Below are 21,065 nucleotides of genomic sequence, written 5' to 3' on the forward strand. Positions count from 1 at the left end.
TGATTTTTTTTTTTTAAATTCAGGTAGTTTGTGCTGCAAGATATCAAAGTTTTAAAACTTATCGTCAAATTTTTATGACTACAATTTAATATATCATTTTTTCCCGGCTCATTGAGCGTCTGTCCTCTTTTTGTCATTTTGTCTACTTAGTGGCTGCTTGGTGAAAACTAAAAGCTTATTTGATACTGATGGTTATGTTTTGACTGTTTTTCGGATTTTTTTTTTTCATTTTTTTTTCGATTTTGTGATTTCCGTCTCACCAGCTATTTGCTAGCTTGCATAGCTGCGCTTGAATTGTATCGCAAGTGATGCAAAGCTCCACATCGCCTCTGTGTAGAAGACTGAACTCATTGTTGTATTTTGATCTATCAATTGCCCTTTACCAAAAAAGCAACAGGAAATTTGAGTCTTTTTTATACCCTTAGGTTCGGAACATATTGCTGTTTGGCTTTAATTTTCTGATTAAATATGTTTGTCTGTTTGCTTCATTACACTAGTGGAGTCGCGCATCTCCCTTCGCGAATCTCCTCTGCATTTCAGTATCTGTTTTTGGATTCAAATCATTTGAGATAAGAAGCACTTTCATTGTTGCTGGTATTTGAGGAATAATGAGACAGGATGAAGTGTGTTAAGCAGGCTAAAGTCGCTGAATCTTCTAATTTTTTTAAAAACCCATTTTCACTGATGCGCCCCACTTGTAGGGCTCCTTTGTGTGTGTAGCACCTGAGTTAGGTATCCCAGGTATCCCTTTTATAGAGGTATCTCATAGTCAGGAAGTAGACTTTTCCTGCAAAAGACTATCGCATACTACTGAAATTGCACTTTCATCGAGCGCATTTTGCATTATCTGATGCGTGTTGTTGATTCGTCTGACGTCTTATTGATGATACTGAAAGCGGAGATTTTGAAGTTTTCTTGATGATTTAATCCATCGGGGTTGATGGTAGAAAATAGTCAGTGATTGTTGTTCCAATAACGTACAATGAACTCTTCTTCACTTGAAGTTGCTAATCCAGATTTAATCACGCAATTGATCACAGTAAAAGCGCAATGTTTCGTTGAGAAAAAGTTCAAATCAATTTTTTGTTCCGGCGGCTTGAATTTTGGGAGGCTTTTTGGGAGAGAATATAGTCTTTTAGTTGCTTTGAGTGTCTTCATGTAGCAGTTTGTGTCTTCGCCTAAAAATGGTTTTAAATAATAGAACTGAAGTGCGCATTAAATTATTAATAAAAAAAACATATAACTGGGAGTGCGGTCAAAAAGTAGACATGTAATGAATAAGACTCGTCGTAAGCCAATCAGAATTGAGATAAAATAAACGAACCAATTAGTTTCTTTTCTCGATTCTGATTGGCGTACGACGTGCTCTTTTTTGCTACATAAACTTAAAACTAATGCAGATTTATCGAAATCATGCAATGCAAATCAATAACCCAAAGTCAACGCTGCCAGGAAATGACGCGACCAAGAAATTGAGTTGCACTGCATGAATTTGATGGTTTTGAATCAAGTATTTAAGCTATAAGCTACTGAACAATTAAAAATTGCATCAAGCTTTTAGTGCAGAAGTTTGAAGAAAATGTCTTTTTTGCCATAATTAGTGTTTCGACAAGCCTTGGTACACAATTTACCCATCAATTATTATTTCATTTCATATCGATATTTTCTTAGATTACTCCAGCTTTTCAAGTTGCTGCACCCTCGATTTGCTTATTCGTCAATTACACCCTGTTTACACAAGCATAGTTTGTGTTATAGTATGAAATCTCTTTTTTGCAACCTAAGTCGCAAATAATCTTGCGATGCAATTTTTGCGACAAAATGTGTTCATTTTGATCCAACTATTAAGAACAGTCAATGCTAAGGATATTCACACAGACTATTATTATATTACAAATAGCACTTAAGCTTCAAGGTATCATGTATCTGTAGCGTAGAGGTAGGGAAGGAGAAGATTACCAAAATAAGAGGGTTCGAAGCTGGACAGGGTCGAATGTTTTTAATGAACTTTTTCGTATACTAGTTAAAATGCGTCCGCTCTATAAATTGAGGCAAGTTGTTTGGTAATTTTTTTTAATTGACGGATACTTTTTATGCATCTTAATTGGCTTTTTTTGGCAAAATCTGCTTGACAGCTTGAAAGAAACTGATTTTTTACCCTTGCGACCAGCTATGTATTTGCAACCATATTTTTTGAAAAGGCAGGTTATGTTGGTAGGAAAATGGTTGACTTTTAGAGTGGATTTTCTGACCTAAGATTATATCGCCGGATTATAGGTACCTAAAGAAATTGTGGTATAATAATGCTTTAATAGTTGCCCATAGGGTTTCAAAAAGTCAAAAACACCGGTTTGAATTTCCCTTTTCTCAGGCTGAATGATAACTTGTTTACACTTGCGAGAGCAAGTGTCTTGTGATCGGGAACTAGACTTTTACCCGTAAACAACTTTTCTTAGAAATCTCACTTGCTTTTCTTAATTGCTTTATTATTGAACCTTAACAACTTCCATGCTTGTTTCCATTTGGCTTAGAGGTAACGTGGTTGCCTTAGTGCCCTAGGTCTGGAATTTGAGTCCCGACCGGACCTTTTTTCAGCTTGAATGAAATTGAAAATGTCTTGTTTATGCCGGCTTAGTTGTAACATCGGGGAGTTTTCTAGAGCTGTCAGCAATTGTCATAGTAGATGCAAATTTTTATGATTTACTGTGATTTGTAAAATTAATAGCTCTGACGTTGTATATATATTTTTTGGTTTTCCTTTTTTTCTCTTAGAAGCGTTTTTGGCCTAAATGTGTTCGGCTTATGTTCTATCGGCTCAGTTACTTTATTTTGTGTCGCTTCAAAGGCAAAGGACGAATGATTTTTTTTTTTTTTTGAAAATTCAGGTAGTTTGTGCTGCAAGATATCAAAGTTTTAAAACTTATGGTCAAAATTTTATGACTACAATTTAATATATCATTTTTCCCCGGCTCATTGAGCGTCTATCCACTTTTTGTCATTTTGTCTACTTAGTGGCTGCTTGGTAAAAACTAAAAGCTTATTTGATACTGATGGTTATGTTTTGACTGTTTTTCGGATTTTTTTTTCCTTTTTTTTTCGATTTTGTGATTTCCGTCTCACTATCTATTTGCTAGATTGCATAGCTGCGCTTGAATTGTAATGCGAGTGATGCAAAGCTCCACATCGCCTCTGTGTAGAAGACTGAACTCATTCTTGTATTTTGATCTATCAATTGCCCTTTACCAAAAAAGCAACAGGAAATTTGAGTCTTTTTTATACCCTTAGGTTCGGAACATATTGCTGTTTGGCTTTAATTTTCTGATTAAATATGTTTGTCTGTTTGCTTCATTACACTAGTGGAGTCGCGCATCTCCCTTCGCGAATCTTCTCTGCATTTCAGTATCTGTTTTTGGATTCAAATCATTTGAGATAAGAAGCACTTTCATTGCTGCTGGTATTTGAGATATAATGAGACAGGATGAAGCGTGTTAAGCAGGCTAAAGTTGCCGAATCTTCTAAGTTTTTTTTAAAATTAAAACCTATTTTCACTGATGCGCCCCACTTGTTAGGCATCCCAGGTATCCCTTTTATAGAGGTATCTCATAATCAGGAAGTAGACTTTTTCCTGCAAAAGACTATCGCATACTACTGAAATTGCACTTTCATCGAGCGCATTTTGCATTATCTGATGCGTGTTGTTGATTCGTCTGACGTCTTATTGATGATACTGAAAGCGGAGATTTTGAAGTTTTCTTGATGATTTAATCCATCGGGGTTGATGGTAGAAAATAGTCAGTGATTGTTGTTCCAATAACGTACAATGAACTCTTCTTCACTTGAAGTTGCTAATCCAGATTTAATCACGCAATTGATCACAGTAAAAGCGCAATGTTTCGTTGAGAAAAAGTTCAAATCAATTTTTTGTTCCGGCGGCTTGAATTTTGGGAGGCTTTTTGGGAGAGAATATAGTCTTTTAGTTGCTTTGAGTGTCTTCATGTAGCAGTTTGTGTCTTCGCCTAAAAATGGTTTTAAATAATAGAACTGAAGTGCGCATTAAATTATTAATAAAAAAAACATATAACTGGGAGTGCGGTCAAAAAGTAGACATGTAATGAATAAGACTCGTCGTAAGCCAATCAGAATTGAGATAAAATAAACGAACCAATTAGTTTCTTTTCTCGATTCTGATTGGCGTACGACGTGCTCTTTTTTGCTACATAAACTTAAAACTAATGCAGATTTATCGAAATCATGCAATGCAAATCAATAACACAAAGTCAACGCTGCCAGGAAATGACGCGACCAAGAAATTGAGTTGCACTGCATGAATATGATGGTTTTGAATCAAGTATTTAAGCTATAAGCTACTGAACAGTTAAAAATTGCATCAAGCTTTTAGTGCAGAAGTTTGAAGAAAATCTCTTTTTTGCCATAATTAGTGTTTCGACAAGCCTTGGTACACAATTTACCCATCAATTATTATTTCATTTCATATCGATATTTTCTTAGATTACTCCAGCTTTTCAAGTTGCTGCACCCTCGATTTGCTTATTCGCCAATTACACCCTGTTTACACAAGCATAAGTTGTGTGATAGTATGAAATCTTTTTTTTGCAACCTAAGTCAAAATGGTTCATTTTGATCCAACTATTAAGAACAGTCAATGCTAAGGATATTCACACAGACTATTATTATATTACAAATAGCACTTTAGCTTCAAGGTATCATGTATCTGTAGCGTAGAGGTAGGGAAGGAGAAGATTACCAAAATAAGAGGGTTCGAAGCTGGGCAGGGTCGAATGTTTTTAATGAACTTTTTCGTATACTAGTTAAAATGCGTCCGCTCTATAAATTGAGGCAAGTTGTTTGGTAATTTTTTTTAATTGACGGATACTTTTTTTGCATCTTAATTGGCTTGCGTCACTTAGAAATTCTGTAGACGCATAATTGGCGTGCGTCACTTAAGAACATTTGTAGAGTCAAAGTTTTACTCATTCAGTTTTTCCCAGTAGCGTTATCGGTCATACTTTTGCTTGTGTATGCGAAGTGCAACTTTGCCTCTATGTAATTGTTCTGAACATATATTGTAACTGCATATAACAACAAGTCTGCTCGCATTAGGGCGAAGCCCTGAATGTTCTGACTCCCTCTTAAGGTCTATGGAACAGTAATAACATGAAAAAATTAAATATAAATTAAAATGATTTTTTTTTAAACTTTGAGTTTTGTCAAAATCATCCACCCACACGCCATATAAAGTACAAAGTGGTAGATTTTGCTCCTAGTAACAAATCAACTCTGGCAAATAAGCTTCCTTTAAACAATTTGGAACGATATATAAGACGGATTAAATGTTCGCTTACGCGTTAATAGCGCGAAATATATTGCGCGTTAAGTGTCCCTAATTGACCCAAATGGCGTTCTTCAAACCCCATAACTTTACCACGAATGATCTCAAGTGAAATAGTTTTTCAAATTTAAGCTCAGGATTTAAAAAATCCGTCGAAAATAAAGAAGAAAAATTTATTTATCCAAAATCGAAACAAACAACAATCATCAATTTATTTTCAACTAGTTACAAACATTTGATATCGAACCATTCAATTCAGTACACGAAGTTGGGAAGGATAGACGAAAGGCGAATTGCGCTCCTACTTAAGGTCTACTCTCTAATCAAAGAAGTTAGAGTTAATTTTTGAAGAACAAAATCATAATGAAAAATAGAAAAAAACTTTTGTAGGTGTTCTTTTGAAAATTTTTGGAGATTTAGCAAAACTCTATATAGAGCATACACTCAGGTCAGGCTGTTATCGATAATCTTATACGATGTCTGAATGACCTCAATAGTTAATGGATAAACAAAAAGAAGACAAAAAACCGAAAGTTCGAATTTTACCATTTTGTTTTATACGAATTATGATAAAAATTACAAAGGAATAGAAATAAGGGTTAAAAAATTGCGGTAAGATGAGCCCATTTAGCCTAGTGATAATCTAGCAATATGCGCTCAGAACGAGATTTTTTTTTGGAAGACACGAAGTTTTTGAAGACACAGTAATTTTGCTTCTCTGTTTCTTAAAGAACAAGTTTTCATTTTACTTTTTAGACTGGAGAAATGAACGTTGTTTGTTTTAAATGTCTTGTTTTATGCATAAATTTTTATAGAAAACAGAGAATTCAGAAACTTGGAGGAAAGTCTTTGATTCAACGATCTGAAACTAATTTTTAACTTGCACATTTAATATAATTCATGCACTGTTAGTATTTTGTTGTCATTAAAAGATTGTGTAATTGAACCATATTTCGTTTTGAGCTATATCATGCAAGCAATTTGTCGCTGGAGCTTTAAAATTTGATACAAAAAAGCAAAACTCGTGCCACCATAGATGAGCAAACAATATTGTATTATTGTTTTATATTCGACCTAATAATTTTCTAACCATCCGTAAGAATTGCCACGCACTCCATATCACTCGAGCTTTCTCAACAGAATAGAGTAATAAAGTATATCAAAAGCCTTTTTTTTAAATAAAAACTACATTGTATGTTTTTATCGACTCCTAATCTTATTCGTTCCGATTATTCTGCTAATGCATCGACCGTTGCAAATTTCTCTCGAAAACCAAATTGACGATGATACAAAACTTCAAACTTTCCAAGGCAATGGCTCAAGCGAGAGTGTATAATCCTTTCAATTTTTCTACTGCAGCTACTCACCAGTGATATTAGGCGATAATTGCTTAATTCAGTTCTGCTATCAGCTTCAAAAAGTGGTAGAACTTTTGCGAATTTGAGGTCTTCTGGAAAAATTCTAGTAGCAAAGGAAAGGTTTGTGAAGTTTGTTAAATAAGGTGCTCTCACACAACGACTTTTTAAGAGTAAATCGTAACTAATTTCATCAATCCCATGAGTTTGTTATGGTTTTAAGCTTGTTATAACATTGATTACCTCGACCAATGAGCAGTTGACTTGCTATGTCCATTGATTGACTTGCTATATCAATTTTATACACCGGAGCAACAACTTCCTCGTGGTAGCCAATTTATTGCCAACAGTTGAAAAATTTTATCAAAAGCGTCAGCTAGTGTTAGTGAGTCAGACGAACTTCTTTCATCTACATTGAGTAATGTGACTTTTGTGCTTTTAGGGCTTATACCTTTAATTTCATTTAAAACCTTATTCACTTGTCTCGAGTCTCCTATACAATTATTAAACTTATGTTAATGTTACGTTTTTTCGGCCTGATAGTTAATTTTCGTTTTTCCGACGTTCATTAAGGAGTTTTTTTTGCCTATATTTCCCTTTTCTGATTTCCATAATTTCTATAGTTGATTTCTTTTCAAGGTTGAATTTTTCATGCTTTTACGAAACCAAGGAGCATTATTCTTGTTTATAGGACAATATTCCCGTGTGGGAGCAAATAAATTAAAAGATTTCAGAAGACATGGATAAAAATTTTTAAAGGGAGTGTTAGTGTATAAATCATTGATTAGGTTGAAAAAAACTCCAATTTTTGTTTTAGAACATGCAGGAAGTCTTTCATCTGATTTTCTTTTGTTAAGGAAGACATAGCCCGGTTACAATTACCCGTTGAATGAGTTTTCATGAAAAAAAAACTTTAAAATTACCGGATAGTTGTCAAAAAAGCGTTCTTTTGCCATTACTTCAATGGTAGGGTTTTCCAAATTTCGTTTTTTAAAATGATCTATACTTGATTGTGAGGAATCTGTAATTCGAGTTCCATTATTATTCAAAAGTTGATGGTCATTGGCTGTTATTGAAGAACCATTGAAGAAATGGTTAGTTAAAAAGTCCAAATTTTTCCGAGGAAAAGTACCACCAGGAGCACAAATATTCCGTTACTTCCTTTACGAAAGTCGGAACAATAGTAAATATTCCCCCGTTTTTGGCAAACTTACACTTCTGCACGTTGGTCCTTCACCACCACAAAGTGTGCACTAGTTGGTCAATTGGTGCTCAACTTAAAAAGCTAAAGCATTCCCTCACTCGTTCGATTATTGCTTATCGAATCCTTGGTGCATTAAATTGTCATGTTTTTGATACTCGATTAATGGTTATCGAAACCTTGGTTATCGAATATCCTTGGTGCATTAAATTGTCAGGTTTCTGATACTCGATTATTGCACCCGCTGCGTGACGTCCAAAAAAGACCAGTTTAAAAGCTTCGGGCAATACCAATGGCGGAACAGCATGAGTAATTTGAAACTAAATTTATTATCTTCGATACAAGCTATATTTAACTTCTTTTATGTTTAATGGGTCCACATAGACAACAAAGGCATTCGAGGTCAGTCGGTTTATTGAGAGTCGGTCGGACGCCGATCTAAAAAAGAATCTGTTAAGAGCAGAACAAATTCGGGAGCAGAACAAACAAAATCTGAATGGCCAGTGGCGTGCGGAGTTTTTTTAGGGGGGGGGGGGGGGGGGGGGGGTAGCGATTTTCGAAACAAATGAAAAAATTTTGTCGACCTTCCTTTTTTTAGGTCGACCAATTTGATTTTCCCAGCTCTCCGAATATACCGTAAGGACCCTATTTGGCCGCAGGCATGTTTTCAAAAAATGCTAACAAAGGCTAACAAGTATTTGACCAAAAAAATTGCTTTTTTTTCGGCGCGCGCTACCCCCAAATTTAGCTATTCTGGCGCCAAAGGCGCCTTTAGAAAATTTTTGATGTTTGCCAGCCAACAGTGGATCTCGTAAAAATGAACCGAAGGGGGACCCTTCCGAAAATGTTGGCAACCAGAATTGAAGACGGGCGCCCCCCTTTCGGCCCGCTACTGTGAATGGTCCAAGCGGCATAAATTAGTACATGGTATAAAAACTCATTTTTAACGCCTCCAATTGCCCGCACTTTCTTTGTGCAATTTCATTGTGCCTATTTCTTTAGTTCTCTACGCAATTGAAGTTTTCAAACAACACCACCCACTAAACGCGACACCAATTGCAGAAAATTAAAAAAATAACCTTTTTTTTCTAATATAGTCGGAACATTCTGTGCTACTTGCTCAGCAACAGGCTATTTTGTTTTCTCATTTGTTTTCTGATGTAGTTGATAAACTTGAGCAACATATGGCTTAAAATCAATTGTCGACTAAAGTTTTCTCTCGCATGAAGATTATTGATTGATTTGCGGAAGGCGGAAAAATTAGCGCAAAAATTGAAAGGTGATCAAAGGCGTATTATATTAAAGGCTAAGATAATTGTCGTGTTTGAAAATACTTGGCTCTTTAACCATTCAAGATTTTAAATTCCAATTTCATAGTCGTTTTCCATAGTATTATGGCTTAGTGCGTGGTGTTACGAATTAAAATAATTGAGAACTAATCTTTTCGCATTAATCAATTTGTTCACCATGCAAAATTGCGATGCATTATGAGGCCAGCCAACACAAATTACCTAAGGAAAAAGTCTTTCATTGTTAATTTCGAAAATGCAAATGAATTATCAGATTTCCCAGTGAAGTAAAAGTTTTACCTGTTGATTCAGTTTTCTCAAATGCTTAAATGGTTTTTCAATTGAAATTCAAATGTGGGTGGGGAGAGTGGAAATGAGCCAATGTTTTGAGCTGTTGCAAATTATAGTCCAGCGTTCTGACAAAAAATATATATATATGCTCAAAAATTGTTATAAATATATGGTCTGCAAAGAATTTGTTTCTTCAATTTTGCGAATTTATGAAGCGAACAAAATCCAAATGTTGTCAGACTTTAATTAAGAGTAATGAACGTAGTGAGTACTTTTATATAGGTCTTGCTGTTTTTTTTTCAGGAAAAAGTCTTTAAATTTGTTCACGCTCAGTTTTGATTTTTCGCGGTTTGACTTGTGATTTCTTTTAAAGTTCAATGCGTGTTCATTGTTAAAAGGAAGGCAAACTCCACTATCGAACAGCAAAATGTTAAGGTCACGAAAAACGTGATTGACTTCTAATTTCGAATATGGAAATAAATTATTAGATTTCCCAGTGAAATAAAATTTTTACCTATTGATTCAGTTTTCGCAAATTGGGTTAATTTTAACAAAAAAATGTCCATCATTAATTGTTATACAAATTCAGATAGCTTTTTATATCTATCAACAAGTATACACGAGGAAGAGGGTAGACTAAGGACAAATTCACTATCCACTGAGAGTCTACCCAGCGTTTATTCAACAAAAATAACTGATAAAGTATAAATTAACAATATGCATCTTATATATATATTTTTTCGCTTGCTATTAGCAACCGTATCAAACCGGAATATAAACTTTTTTTCGGGTTAACAACTTGTTTAACAGAATCAGTTGAATCACTGGTATCTTGATTTTTAATGAATTCAGACTCCTATGCGTTCCCAGCCAACTTAGCCTAGAGGTAACGACTATGTTCGAATCTGGCCAGGACTTGTTTCGTTTTCAAACGGGAAATATTTGTTTCAAATAAAATTGTCGGCCAAATATTAGTCTGCTTATCTGTTGTCGGCTTAGTTTTGACATCATGGAATTACTCCTACAAAACAAACACTAAAAGCAACATTTAATTTTAATTACCTTGACTTCGTATCTATCTATCTATCTATTAATATCTATCTATCTATCTATACTATATTTAAATGCGAGTGACAGCTATCTCCCATGTTTAAGCATAATAATTTTGCATGTTTAACGAAAGAATATATTGCAATGCTTAAGAAAATTTTTCAATTAATTTTCCGCAAGGTCATTAATTTTTCATTTTTTTCGAGGCCAAATTAAGTCTGTCTGTATACCTGCTTTTTAAATTGATTTGATCATGTCTGTCTACCCGTCGCCTAATTGTTTAACTTTCATCTTTTCTCTTTTGTATTTAAATGCGGGCTTCACTATCTCGCCATGTTTAACCTTTTTCAACATATTATTTTTGCATGTTTAACGAAAGAATTTTTTCACGTTTAAACTATATCGTATATTGTAATGGTTAATTTTTTTTTCGATTTTCCAGTTTAATAGCAGTGTTTATTTCATCAAGTTTGAAATTAGCAACCCAATAATAGGAAATTGTAAGAATTTTCCCATGTTTTGGGATTCTGGCCTCCATATATGAATAACCAAATCCTTTTAGTTTGCGAGATAGGCAATTTTCGAGAATTTTCAAAAATTTCTAGAAAATTTAATTTTGAAATTCTCACCTTGTAGTTTGGGTGTTGTCAGGGTACTCTCAGGGGTTGCGAATCTTGCCTCAATTCTCACCACTCAAATCTTTGTAGTTTTGGAGAAATGACGTTTTTTATGATTTTTTCAAAAAAATTCAAAACGTTGAAAACCTCAATCCTGTTGCTGGAGATTGTGAGGGTACTATCAGAGGTTGCGAATCTTGCCTCTGATTATGGCTGCTCAAATCCTTGTACTTTTCGAGATATGACGTTTTTATGGATTTTTATAAATTTTTTAAGAAAACTTAGATACTAAAAATTTCAAAAATTACCATAACTAAAAACTTGAAATTACCATCTCTGTAGTGAGCCTCTGTCAGGGTACTCTCAGGAGTTGCGAATTTCGCCGCCAAATATGACTGCTCAAATCCTTGTAGTTTTCGAGATATGACGTTTCTTATGATTTTCTCCGAAATTTTCAAAAAAACTTTAATATTAAAAAATTCCAAAACTTTGAAGATCTATATCCTCTAGTTGGAATCTGTGAAGGTACTCTCAGGGGGTTGCGAATCTTGCTTTGATTATGGCTGCTCAAACTCTTGTAGTTTTCGAGATATGACGTTTTGTAAGGATTTTTTTTCAAAATTTTTTCAGAAAACTTAAGTATAAAAAATTTCGAAAAATTTGAATTATTATCCCATTAATGAGGCTCTGTCAGGGTACTCCCAGGAGTTGCGAGTTTTGCTTTCCAATATGACTGCTCAAAACCTCATAGTTTTTGAGATATGACGTTTTTCATGTATTTCTCCGAAATTTTCAAAAAAAACTAAGGTGTTGAAAAGTTCCTAAACTTTGAAGATCTATTTCCTCTAATTGGAATCTGTGAGGGTACTCTCAGGGGGTTGCGAATCTTGCTCTGATTATGGCTGCTCAAATTCTTGTAGTTTTCGAGATATGACGTTTTGTAAGGATTTTTTTCAAAATTTTTTCAGAAAAATTAGGTATAAAAAATTTCGAAAAATTTGAATTATTATCTCAGTAGTGAGGCTCTGTCAGGGTACTCTCAGGAGTTGCGGGTTTTGCTTTCCAATATGACTGCTCAAATCCTTATAGTTTTCGAGATATGACGTTTTTTATGTATTTCTCCGAAATTTTCAAAAAAACTTAGATGTTAAAAAGTTCCAAAACTTTGAAGATATCAATCCTGTTATTGGAATCTTTGAGGGTACTCTCAGGGGTTGCGAATCTTGCCTCTAATTATGGCAGCTCAAATTTTTGTAGTTTTTGAGATATGACGTTTTCATGGATTTTTTCAAAATTTTTAAGAAAACTTAGGTACTAAAAGTTCCAAATGCTACTGCTCAATTGCTTTTAGTTTTCGAGATGTGACGTTTCCTTATTTATTATAAACTTAGATATAATAAAAAACTTCAAGATTTTATGGTTTTTCAAATTTGAATTAAAAAAAATTTATAAAAAAACTTACCAACCCTGAAATTACCAACCCTGTAAATCGGTGCTGTCAGAGTACACTCAAAGGATGCAGATGTTATTTGCGATAAATTCGGGTTTTTTGAGTTGTTAAAATTCGAAGCACCGGAGCGTGCGTTACACGCTAGTTTTCTTGATTTTTGTTTTTCGGTCCAAATTTGTTCGGCCTCTTTTTATCGGCTTAATGACCTAATTTTAGGTCGTATGAAGGCAACACAGTTTTACACTCCCCTCCGCATTCCTCAAGTTGATGGTCTGTTTAACAATCGTTTGATTGAAGTTTTTTCATTTTAAACATTATTTTCATATTTATAGAAAAATTTTAGTTTTTCTCAGATACTTCTACTCATTTTTTAAAAAGGGCTATCAATTGAAAGACTACTCCCCTGTGAGCTTACATACTTCCCTAGAGTCTCTTTTTACCTGACCCCTCTGTCTACACCATTAGAAAAAGTCTGTGGGGGAAAATTTGACCCATTTTTTTGTGGGGGGAAATGCACTCATATTTTTGATTTTTTTCGTTTTCTCAAAAGTTACTTCTCTCAAATCTGAGTTGTTAGTCTCAATGAATAAAACGGTTTTGCATAAAACGGTTAGTCTCAATGAATAAAAAGCTCCGTGCATATGCGGCTACGCCCAATTTTTTTACACAAATTTATTACACTCCAATCTGATATTGTGAGTTCAATGGAGATTGCGGGCAGTGAGAAACTCCCCTACATTAGCGGCGACTCAAAAAAATTTTTTACACATAAAATTATTGCCCTCGAGAGAGGTCAATTTTTGAAATGTTTTTAAATTTTCTCGAAAACTTCCTGGCCTTATCTGAAATTTGGGTTCAATTCAAAGAACGAGTTTGGGGAAGATCGTTTGTTTATGCAACTACGCCCAAATTTTTCTGACACCAACAGATATGGCATTCGAAGATTGATTTTTTGACCGTTTTTTAAAGTTTTTTTCCTTGGAAATTACCATCCCTATTTCGAAATTATGGTCACGATCGAAATAACAGATTGCATGAATTACTTCTGCACAATCGGCTAAGCCCTATTTGTTTCACAACAAGCTATGGTTCTCGGAATTAACAAATTTTATTTCGTTGAACGTTTTTTGGACTTTTTTCGCTAACTATCCTGCCAAATTTGATATCATAGGTTTAATTGAAACAACAGGTTGTTGAAAGCCTACGTTTATAATAGGCTATGCCCAGTTTGTTTAAGAAAAAAGTTGACATTCAAACAAGTCGAAGTTTTGAAACTTTGACAGTTTTTGGAAACTTTTTGACCTTAAGCGAAAACTACCGTGCCAATTCTCAGGTTGTGTCCGATCGGGAAACCGTGCTTTGTGAATCTTCTCCGCTTTGAGCGTTTTCTTAGAACTTATGACCGTTTTTTAGAAATGTTTGAATTTTTTTAAATTTAACCAATCAAATCTGAGATGAAAAGTTCAATCGAAAGAACGGGTTTCGATAGGTATCCCTGCAGATGCGGCGACTCCTTAATTTTTTGTAAAATGAATGTTGTTACCTTGAAAATCAATTGTCTCAAAATTTTATACTCTTTTCGCTTATTTCAGTAGAGAAACAACCAAGGTTTTGGGCCGAGTCGAATGTTCGAAATCACATTTCTAGTGCGCACGTACCTCCAGCTGTAGCTACCCTGTAGCCACCACCCTGCCTAATTTCATTTGTAAGAACGGTTAATAGTTATCTTAATAGAGGTTTTTCTTCTTTTTTCTATTAAGACTTTGTAATGCAATGTTTTTTTTGTCACAAGTGTTGCAAAGCTCCGCTTCGCCTCTGTGTATATTTAATAAAAAAATTAATTGTATAATAGAAATTCAAGCTCAATGAAATACTGTCCGTAAAAGTCATTGTCAGTAAAAGTATGAGGGGATGCCACGCTTTAAAGAAAGCATTAGAGGTGGCTTTAATCAGAAAGCTTCAACAATTTTTTTTAGAACTTCAAAAGATTTGAACTCAATTTTGTGACAGCGATTTAAAAAAAGCTCGCTTTGTTCGCATGGCTTTTCAAAAATTATAAATAATGATTTTCAAGTTTTCAGTTGATTATATTTGTAGAAATAACTTTCCAGCGAAGTCTTCATGGATATGTGTACGCCTGGTTTCCATAGATAAAGTATAGTTTTCAGGTCTAAATGTGAGATAAAGTCTAATAAGGTCTAATTTTGAATCAACTATATAATAGCCAAAAGTAGCTCAAAAGCTTATTACTTACTTAGCTAATCTATCTATCATATATTTAAATGCGGGCTTCACTATCTCGCCATGTTTAAGTTTTTTAACGTATTATTTTTGCATGTTTAACGAAAGAATTTTTTCATGGTTAAGCTAAATCGTACATTGCAATGGTTAAGAATTTTTTTTCGATTTTCCAGTTTGATGTCGAGGATTATTTCATCAATTTAGAAATTAGCAAACTCGAATTAAAATTTTTAGAAAAATAGATATTCTCAACCCTGTTGTTGGGCACTGTTAGGGTACTCTCAGAGGTTTCGAATCTTGCCTCTAAATATGACTGCTCAAATCCTTTTTGTTTTCGAGATATGACGTTTTTTATATTTTTTTTCCAAAAGTTTTCAAAAAAATTTGATTTAAAATTATTCAAAGGTTTTGAAAATCTCCATCGTGTAGTTGGAAACTCTGAGGGTACCCTCAGGAGTTGCGAGTTTTGTTCCTAAATATGACTGCTCAAATCCTTGTAGTTTTCGAGATATGGCGTTTTTTGTTATTTTTTCAAAAAATATTGAAAATATAATTTTTTTTTCTTCAAAATATGAATTGCCCATTTTTGTAGTTGGAGCTGTCAGAGTACTCTTATTTTTTCAGGGTTTGCAAATCTTGCCTCCAATTACGACTGCTCCTATCCTTGTAGTTTTCGAGATATGACGTGTTTTTTTTATTTCTTTTCAATTTTTCAGAAAACTTAGATTTTAAAAAATTCAAAAATTTTGAAATTCTCAACCTTGTAGTTTCGTACTGCGAAAGTGCTCTCACGAGCTGCTAGTTGCAAATCTTGCAACCATATGCGACGGCTCAAATGCTCTTAGTTTCCGAGCTGTGACATGTGTTGTCTTTTATTGTTCAAAGAACTTAATTATAAATAGGTATGCAAAATTTGAAGTTCACATCTATATTGAGGCTTTTACATTGCACTTCCAGGAGTTGCTATTGTGGTCTCCAAATTTGACGGCACAAATTCGTGTAGTTTTCGAGATATGGCGTTTTTTGTGATTTTTTCAAAAATTTTCAGAAAATATAAGTTTAATTTTGAAGCTCCCAATCCAGTTTTTGGGGGCTGCCGAAATACTCTCAGGGGTTGAAAATGTTGCGTCCAAATGTGACTGCTCAAATCTGTAGTTTCCCAGATATGACGTTTTTTCGAATTTTCAATTTCTAACCCTGTAATTGGGGTAATGTCAGAGTACTCTCAGGGGTTGCGAATCTTGCCTCCAAATGTGACTGCCTAAATCGTTGCTTTTTTGAGATATGACGTTTTTAATCATTTTTTCAAAAAAATTTACAGAAAAGTTAAATTTATTTTTCTTGAGTATGAAATTCCTAACCCTGTAGATAGGGGCTGTCACAGTACTCTCAGAGGCATCTTTCGCATCTTGCCTCCAAATATGACTGCTCAAGTTTTTGTGTTTTTGAGATATGACGTTTTTATGGTTTTTTATTTGAAATTTTAAGTTTGAAATTTCTCAAATTTGAAATCACCATTCCTGTAATTGGGTGCTGTCAGAGTAAACTAAAAGGATGCAGATCTTATTTCCAATATCTGCGATTTCCTAGAATTTAAAAAAAAAACTCGAAGCACCGGAGGTGCGTTACACGCTAGTTACTTATTACGCTCTTCGAAAATGAATTTAGAAAAAGGAGACAAACTTAAGTTATTTTCAAATGTGAGTGATTTTTTATATTCCAGTTTCAAGCCATGGACTTTTGGTAGTTCGGAAAATAAGGAAAGAATCCTAAAGATTTTTTCTTGTTAATCAATTTTTTGTGAGTTACGATTCTCTAATTGAATCACTCTACATTCGAATAATGTCACTGTCTTTCAGATAATTTTGTTACCGAAATGTAGAAAGTGCTTAGCTTATTTACTCGCTTTGCGACATGGATCAAATTAAATCCTTTTTTAGTCAGAAGAAATTGGACAAGAAGTTTAAGAAGGCAGGAACAGGTCATACTCTAGCCAACAGGTTAGTAACAGGAAGTCTAGTTAGTAATCTGATTGCACCCGTGTTAGTAATCGGAGTCCAACCGCACGATTTTTAAAATCCTAACTTTCACCAGAAATCAATCCAACCCAAGGGTTCATAAAGTTCGCTTCTTCATTTTTAGCTAAGTTGTAAACACTGCCAATATCAGATTAAATTTTTTTTTGATATTTTGTCATATTTTGACCAAGAGAGAGAAAGAAAAGCTAGATGATCATACAATAGGCGCTTAAGTTTTAAAATGCAGCCGAAGAAGCAGTTTTTTGCCATCTCTGTACGGGTTAAAAATTTTTATGTTTCTCGTTAATTGTAGGCAGTTTGATTGTTCAGTTCGATAGATGTTTTTTTTGTGTGTTCTACAGTGCTGCCAGTTCTAATAATGCGTCTAGTAGTGTTCGGAGCAGGAGCCATGACGTACAGCCGAGTAGCAGACCATCGGTGGCCCCTTCGCAGCCTTCGAGTGAGTCGGCAGCACTGGCTGGCCAAGCGGCCTTGATGAGAATCGAGAAGAAGTTTCAAGACAATCAGCCCCAGTCCAGTATATCAAAAGCGGCCAAAGCTCAAGGTCTCGATTTATGAGTCAGTGGGGAAGATTCGCTCTTTAGGGCTTATTACGTTATTTTTTATGTCGTTTTACAGAAATTTTGTGAGTAAACTTGAATTATTGGCACTGTAGTGTCCTAAAAACTTATGGAGTTTCGGAATTGGACCGCTAACGATTACCCCATCCGGTGGTTTCTAGAAAAGAGTATAGCCCCCTCCCCCCTTATAAATTACTAACTCAATAGTTGAGCATGCAAATTTTGTGTTTTGTGCTTTGTAAAGAATCCCACATTTTGCAAAGAGGGAGCGGGGGGATTATTTAAAGTGATCCAAAAAGATATCGTCGTAACTCTGTTGTTGCTCGTTTTAGCCCAGCGCGAACTTGAGGAGGAGCGGAAAGCGAAGGAAGCGGCCTATCAGAGCTCAGTGCTGTCATCGAAGACCTCTGAGAGGCAGTTTGAGAGTGCACCTGTGCTAGAGTGCATCCTGCTTGTGTGTCCATTCTGTTCTGACTCATTCGGGAAGCAGTCAATTGACAATCACATGCACGAATGTCTCAAACAGGTTGGCTTCTTTTAATCTCTTATTTCAGGGAACTTTAGCGGACGAAAACTAAGCACCCCATCACGCCTGGTTCTTAGTTTAAATTTGATGTTTAAAAGTTGCTCTGAATGATAATTTTTTCAGTAACAGTCTAAAAATTTGATGTTGCCAGTAGGCCCCAGTTGCAAAAATTGAAGTGGCTTGAGAAACTTGAATGACCTGTAGTTTGAGATTATTTTTTATATTTCGCGACAGAATAAAAACACTATTGATCCAATTTTGAGTTGTTTGCTCAGTGTCGCTTAAAAAAGATAGTCGATCAACGATTAAAAGATAATTTTCAGTCATCGATTTTTTCTCGAAAAAGTGCCGATGTTTTTTTCCCTGTTTTCTCGAGTTCACTAACAATTTTCCAACTCTCTCTTGGGTGTTGTAAAAATTACACGAATTTTTTTGCTAACAACGCGTTTCATGAGTAATATTGGGACTTTAAATAGCATTAACTGTATCGGCTGTATTCGAGTTCATCAGTTTCTGCCTGTTTGTTATTGAAGAAAATGTGATGTACTACTTTTGTCGGATAAAAGAATCCCATAACACTAACGAGGAGTAGTGTTGTGCTGCGTAACCGCTTCTGCGGCTGTCGAATTTCCGTCGGAGCAAAAATTTTTCAACATGTTTTTTCGGCTACTCTTTAAACTAGTTTTTAGTTTTACTTCAGCCAACCAAAGGACTTGTCGAAGTTGATTTATTTTTGGGCGAATTGAGTTGTTGTAGTTGAATTTTTCGCCAATAGAGTTTCGATCTGACTATTTTTGCGGAATTTGTTTTTGAATGTCAAAATTTGTCGATGACCCCCAAAAAATCACAATTGATATAATGTACCAAGTTATTGATCCAAATTATACTTAATTTAATTTTGAAAACCAAATAGTTTTACATGAAATATTGCGGCAATCATCATTTGTTTTACACCAAATTAATTCGTGTCAAGCTTAGTTAGCTTCTTTCGAATTTTAGATCTGTCACAAGTTGCCGGTACGAATTTAATGTAACTGAATTTTTCATTAGTTTTTTTAAGATGCTATGCGCCTTTTTTCACGAATATATGTATCAATGTTCTCTTCCGTTATATTTGATTTCAGTCTCTTTAATAATTTGTTCAGTTTTTGTAATGTTAACAAATTTTATTTTGGTCATTACTTAAATAATTAAACGACTAAGTTGCTTTTGATAAGAATTTTTTACGAGTGGAGTGCAATAAAATTTTGGGAGGCCAATTTTCTCGTGTCGGTCATTTCAGCTGAAATATACATTTGAGTTACTTTGTAAAAACGATTTCACGCGTATAGATATTTTTTGAACACTTATTTTTGATCCAAGTTAATTAATGAAAAAAATTATCTGGCGGCGTGTTGATAACATGAACGATAAATCTGCAGCTAAGTCATCATTGCAGAACAGTTTCAAATAATTATGTTTTTCTATTCTCATTTTTGTCAGTACCTACGTCAACTCGAAACATTTTTCGCGGCCGAATTTTAGCATAAAATTTTGTTTAGTTGTGGTTAAGGCAGAATGGAAAACTCTCAGCTGATTTTAGCTCTATCGAAAAATTGTTTTTTTTTTAAATTACCGCTGCTCTTCATGTTGTTATTTTTTGTCCAAAATAGGCAGTGAGAAATTGAATTTTTTTTAGGAATCACCAAATATGAAACAAATTGAGTTTAAGTTTTGCTTGAAGCGCCAATGACTGTCTTTAAACTACCCAGCTGCCTACTAAGTGTAGTGGTGTAGAACCTTCTCATGTTTCCAAAGTTGCGGGGTTTACTTCCGGCAGGACGTCTACTCTTTGCAAACTTGCAAACTGGAAGTTGTCTGCCTTGAACAAATCAAATTTATTTAATCTCGTGTGTCTGTCTATTGTTTGTCGTCTTAATGGCCGCAGCAGCTTTTTTCCGTTGCGATTTTTTAAAAGTTAAATTTTTTGAAACGCCTTATCTCGCTGAAATACATCATCTAGGGCTCTAACAATTACATATATAGCGACCGAACTTCGAATTTTTCGCCAATGTATTTTCAGGCTTCCTGGTTATTGACTGGCGCTTTTTTGCTTTAAAATAACAGTTAGTGTTTTGGCTTCTTTGTTGTCGGCATAGTTATATTATTTAATTTTCTGATGTTGTCTTGTTTTTATTCGCTAACGAAGTTTAACTATTTTAAAACAAAATCAACTAGCTCGATTTTTATGGAATTTTTTTCCTACCAGAAATAGGTTGAATACGATAATTTGTAACGAAAATTAGACATTTACAAGCTTTGTCTCAAGATTTTAGCAGAAATTGCTTAAATACATTTTCAAATTTGTGATTGTTCAGAAAGTTCATATTTTTGTGTCATCACATTTTCCATCGACCTATGTTGGTTTCTTCAGTTGGTTTTACCTTTTTGGTCAAGTCTCGCATCCCATAGGTTCAAAAATTATTTCAAGACCTATGACGGCCTTGAACAGAAATCTGGAGATACGTCCACTTTTTGCGATCTAGAAAAACGTTTCCAAAAAGATTCAACGAGATGGAGTCGTCTCCAGCAATCTCTTTATGTGACTCCTTGAACCAGCCACTTGTCTTCAGAAGAGCATCTGAGTTCATGAATTGGGGGGGGGGGGGCAAGGGTAATGATGCCATTTCCACACCTTTCTCTAGCCCAAATGTCCAGCCATCGTTGCCATGATAATCAGATAGTTGAGGCAGCTCCCGCAATTCGCGACTGTCCAACTGGTGTTTTAAAAGTACTTCGGAAAGCTATTCTGTACTGCAAATATACTTAAGGCTCCCCAGGGCTAAAGGCTCCTCACTGAAGAGCTCATGATTTGTGACCTTGACAACAGGATTCGAAAACCAGGACAACTCTGACGGGTCAATCCGCTTGACTAGCCCCACCCAATTTGTCGCATTCCGCGCATCGACACATTACACCATTTTCCAGTCCCCTCTAGCTAAAAACACTTCATAACGAGTTTTCATGTCAATATTTTTCTTCGAGCGCTCAATTTCAAAGTCAATAAACAGAAATGAAAAGAAATTCTGAAGGCATTTTTACTTCGAAGAACAAAAG

General features: G+C 34.8%; 1 protein-coding gene across 2 annotated transcripts in view; it reads left to right on the forward strand.

Moving 5' to 3' along the window:
- Nucleotides 1-21,065, forward strand: part of LOC134844053 (UBX domain-containing protein 6-like) — a 397,957-nt gene that overhangs the window by 362,758 nt on the left and 14,134 nt on the right. For both annotated transcript variants that reach the window (XM_063860517.1, XM_063860518.1), the window contains exons 2-4: nucleotides 16,702-16,844; nucleotides 17,225-17,427; nucleotides 17,776-17,969. In XM_063860517.1, the coding sequence (XP_063716587.1) occupies nucleotides 16,759-16,844; nucleotides 17,225-17,427; nucleotides 17,776-17,969 (483 nt within the window). In that variant the 5' untranslated portion in view covers nucleotides 16,702-16,758. The remainder of the gene's footprint in view (nucleotides 1-16,701; nucleotides 16,845-17,224; nucleotides 17,428-17,775; nucleotides 17,970-21,065) is intronic.

The sequence above is a fragment of the Symsagittifera roscoffensis genome, chromosome 4 (genome assembly GCF_963678635.1).
Source record: "Symsagittifera roscoffensis chromosome 4, txSymRosc1.1, whole genome shotgun sequence".
Lineage (NCBI taxonomy): Eukaryota > Metazoa > Xenacoelomorpha > Acoela > Convolutidae > Symsagittifera > Symsagittifera roscoffensis.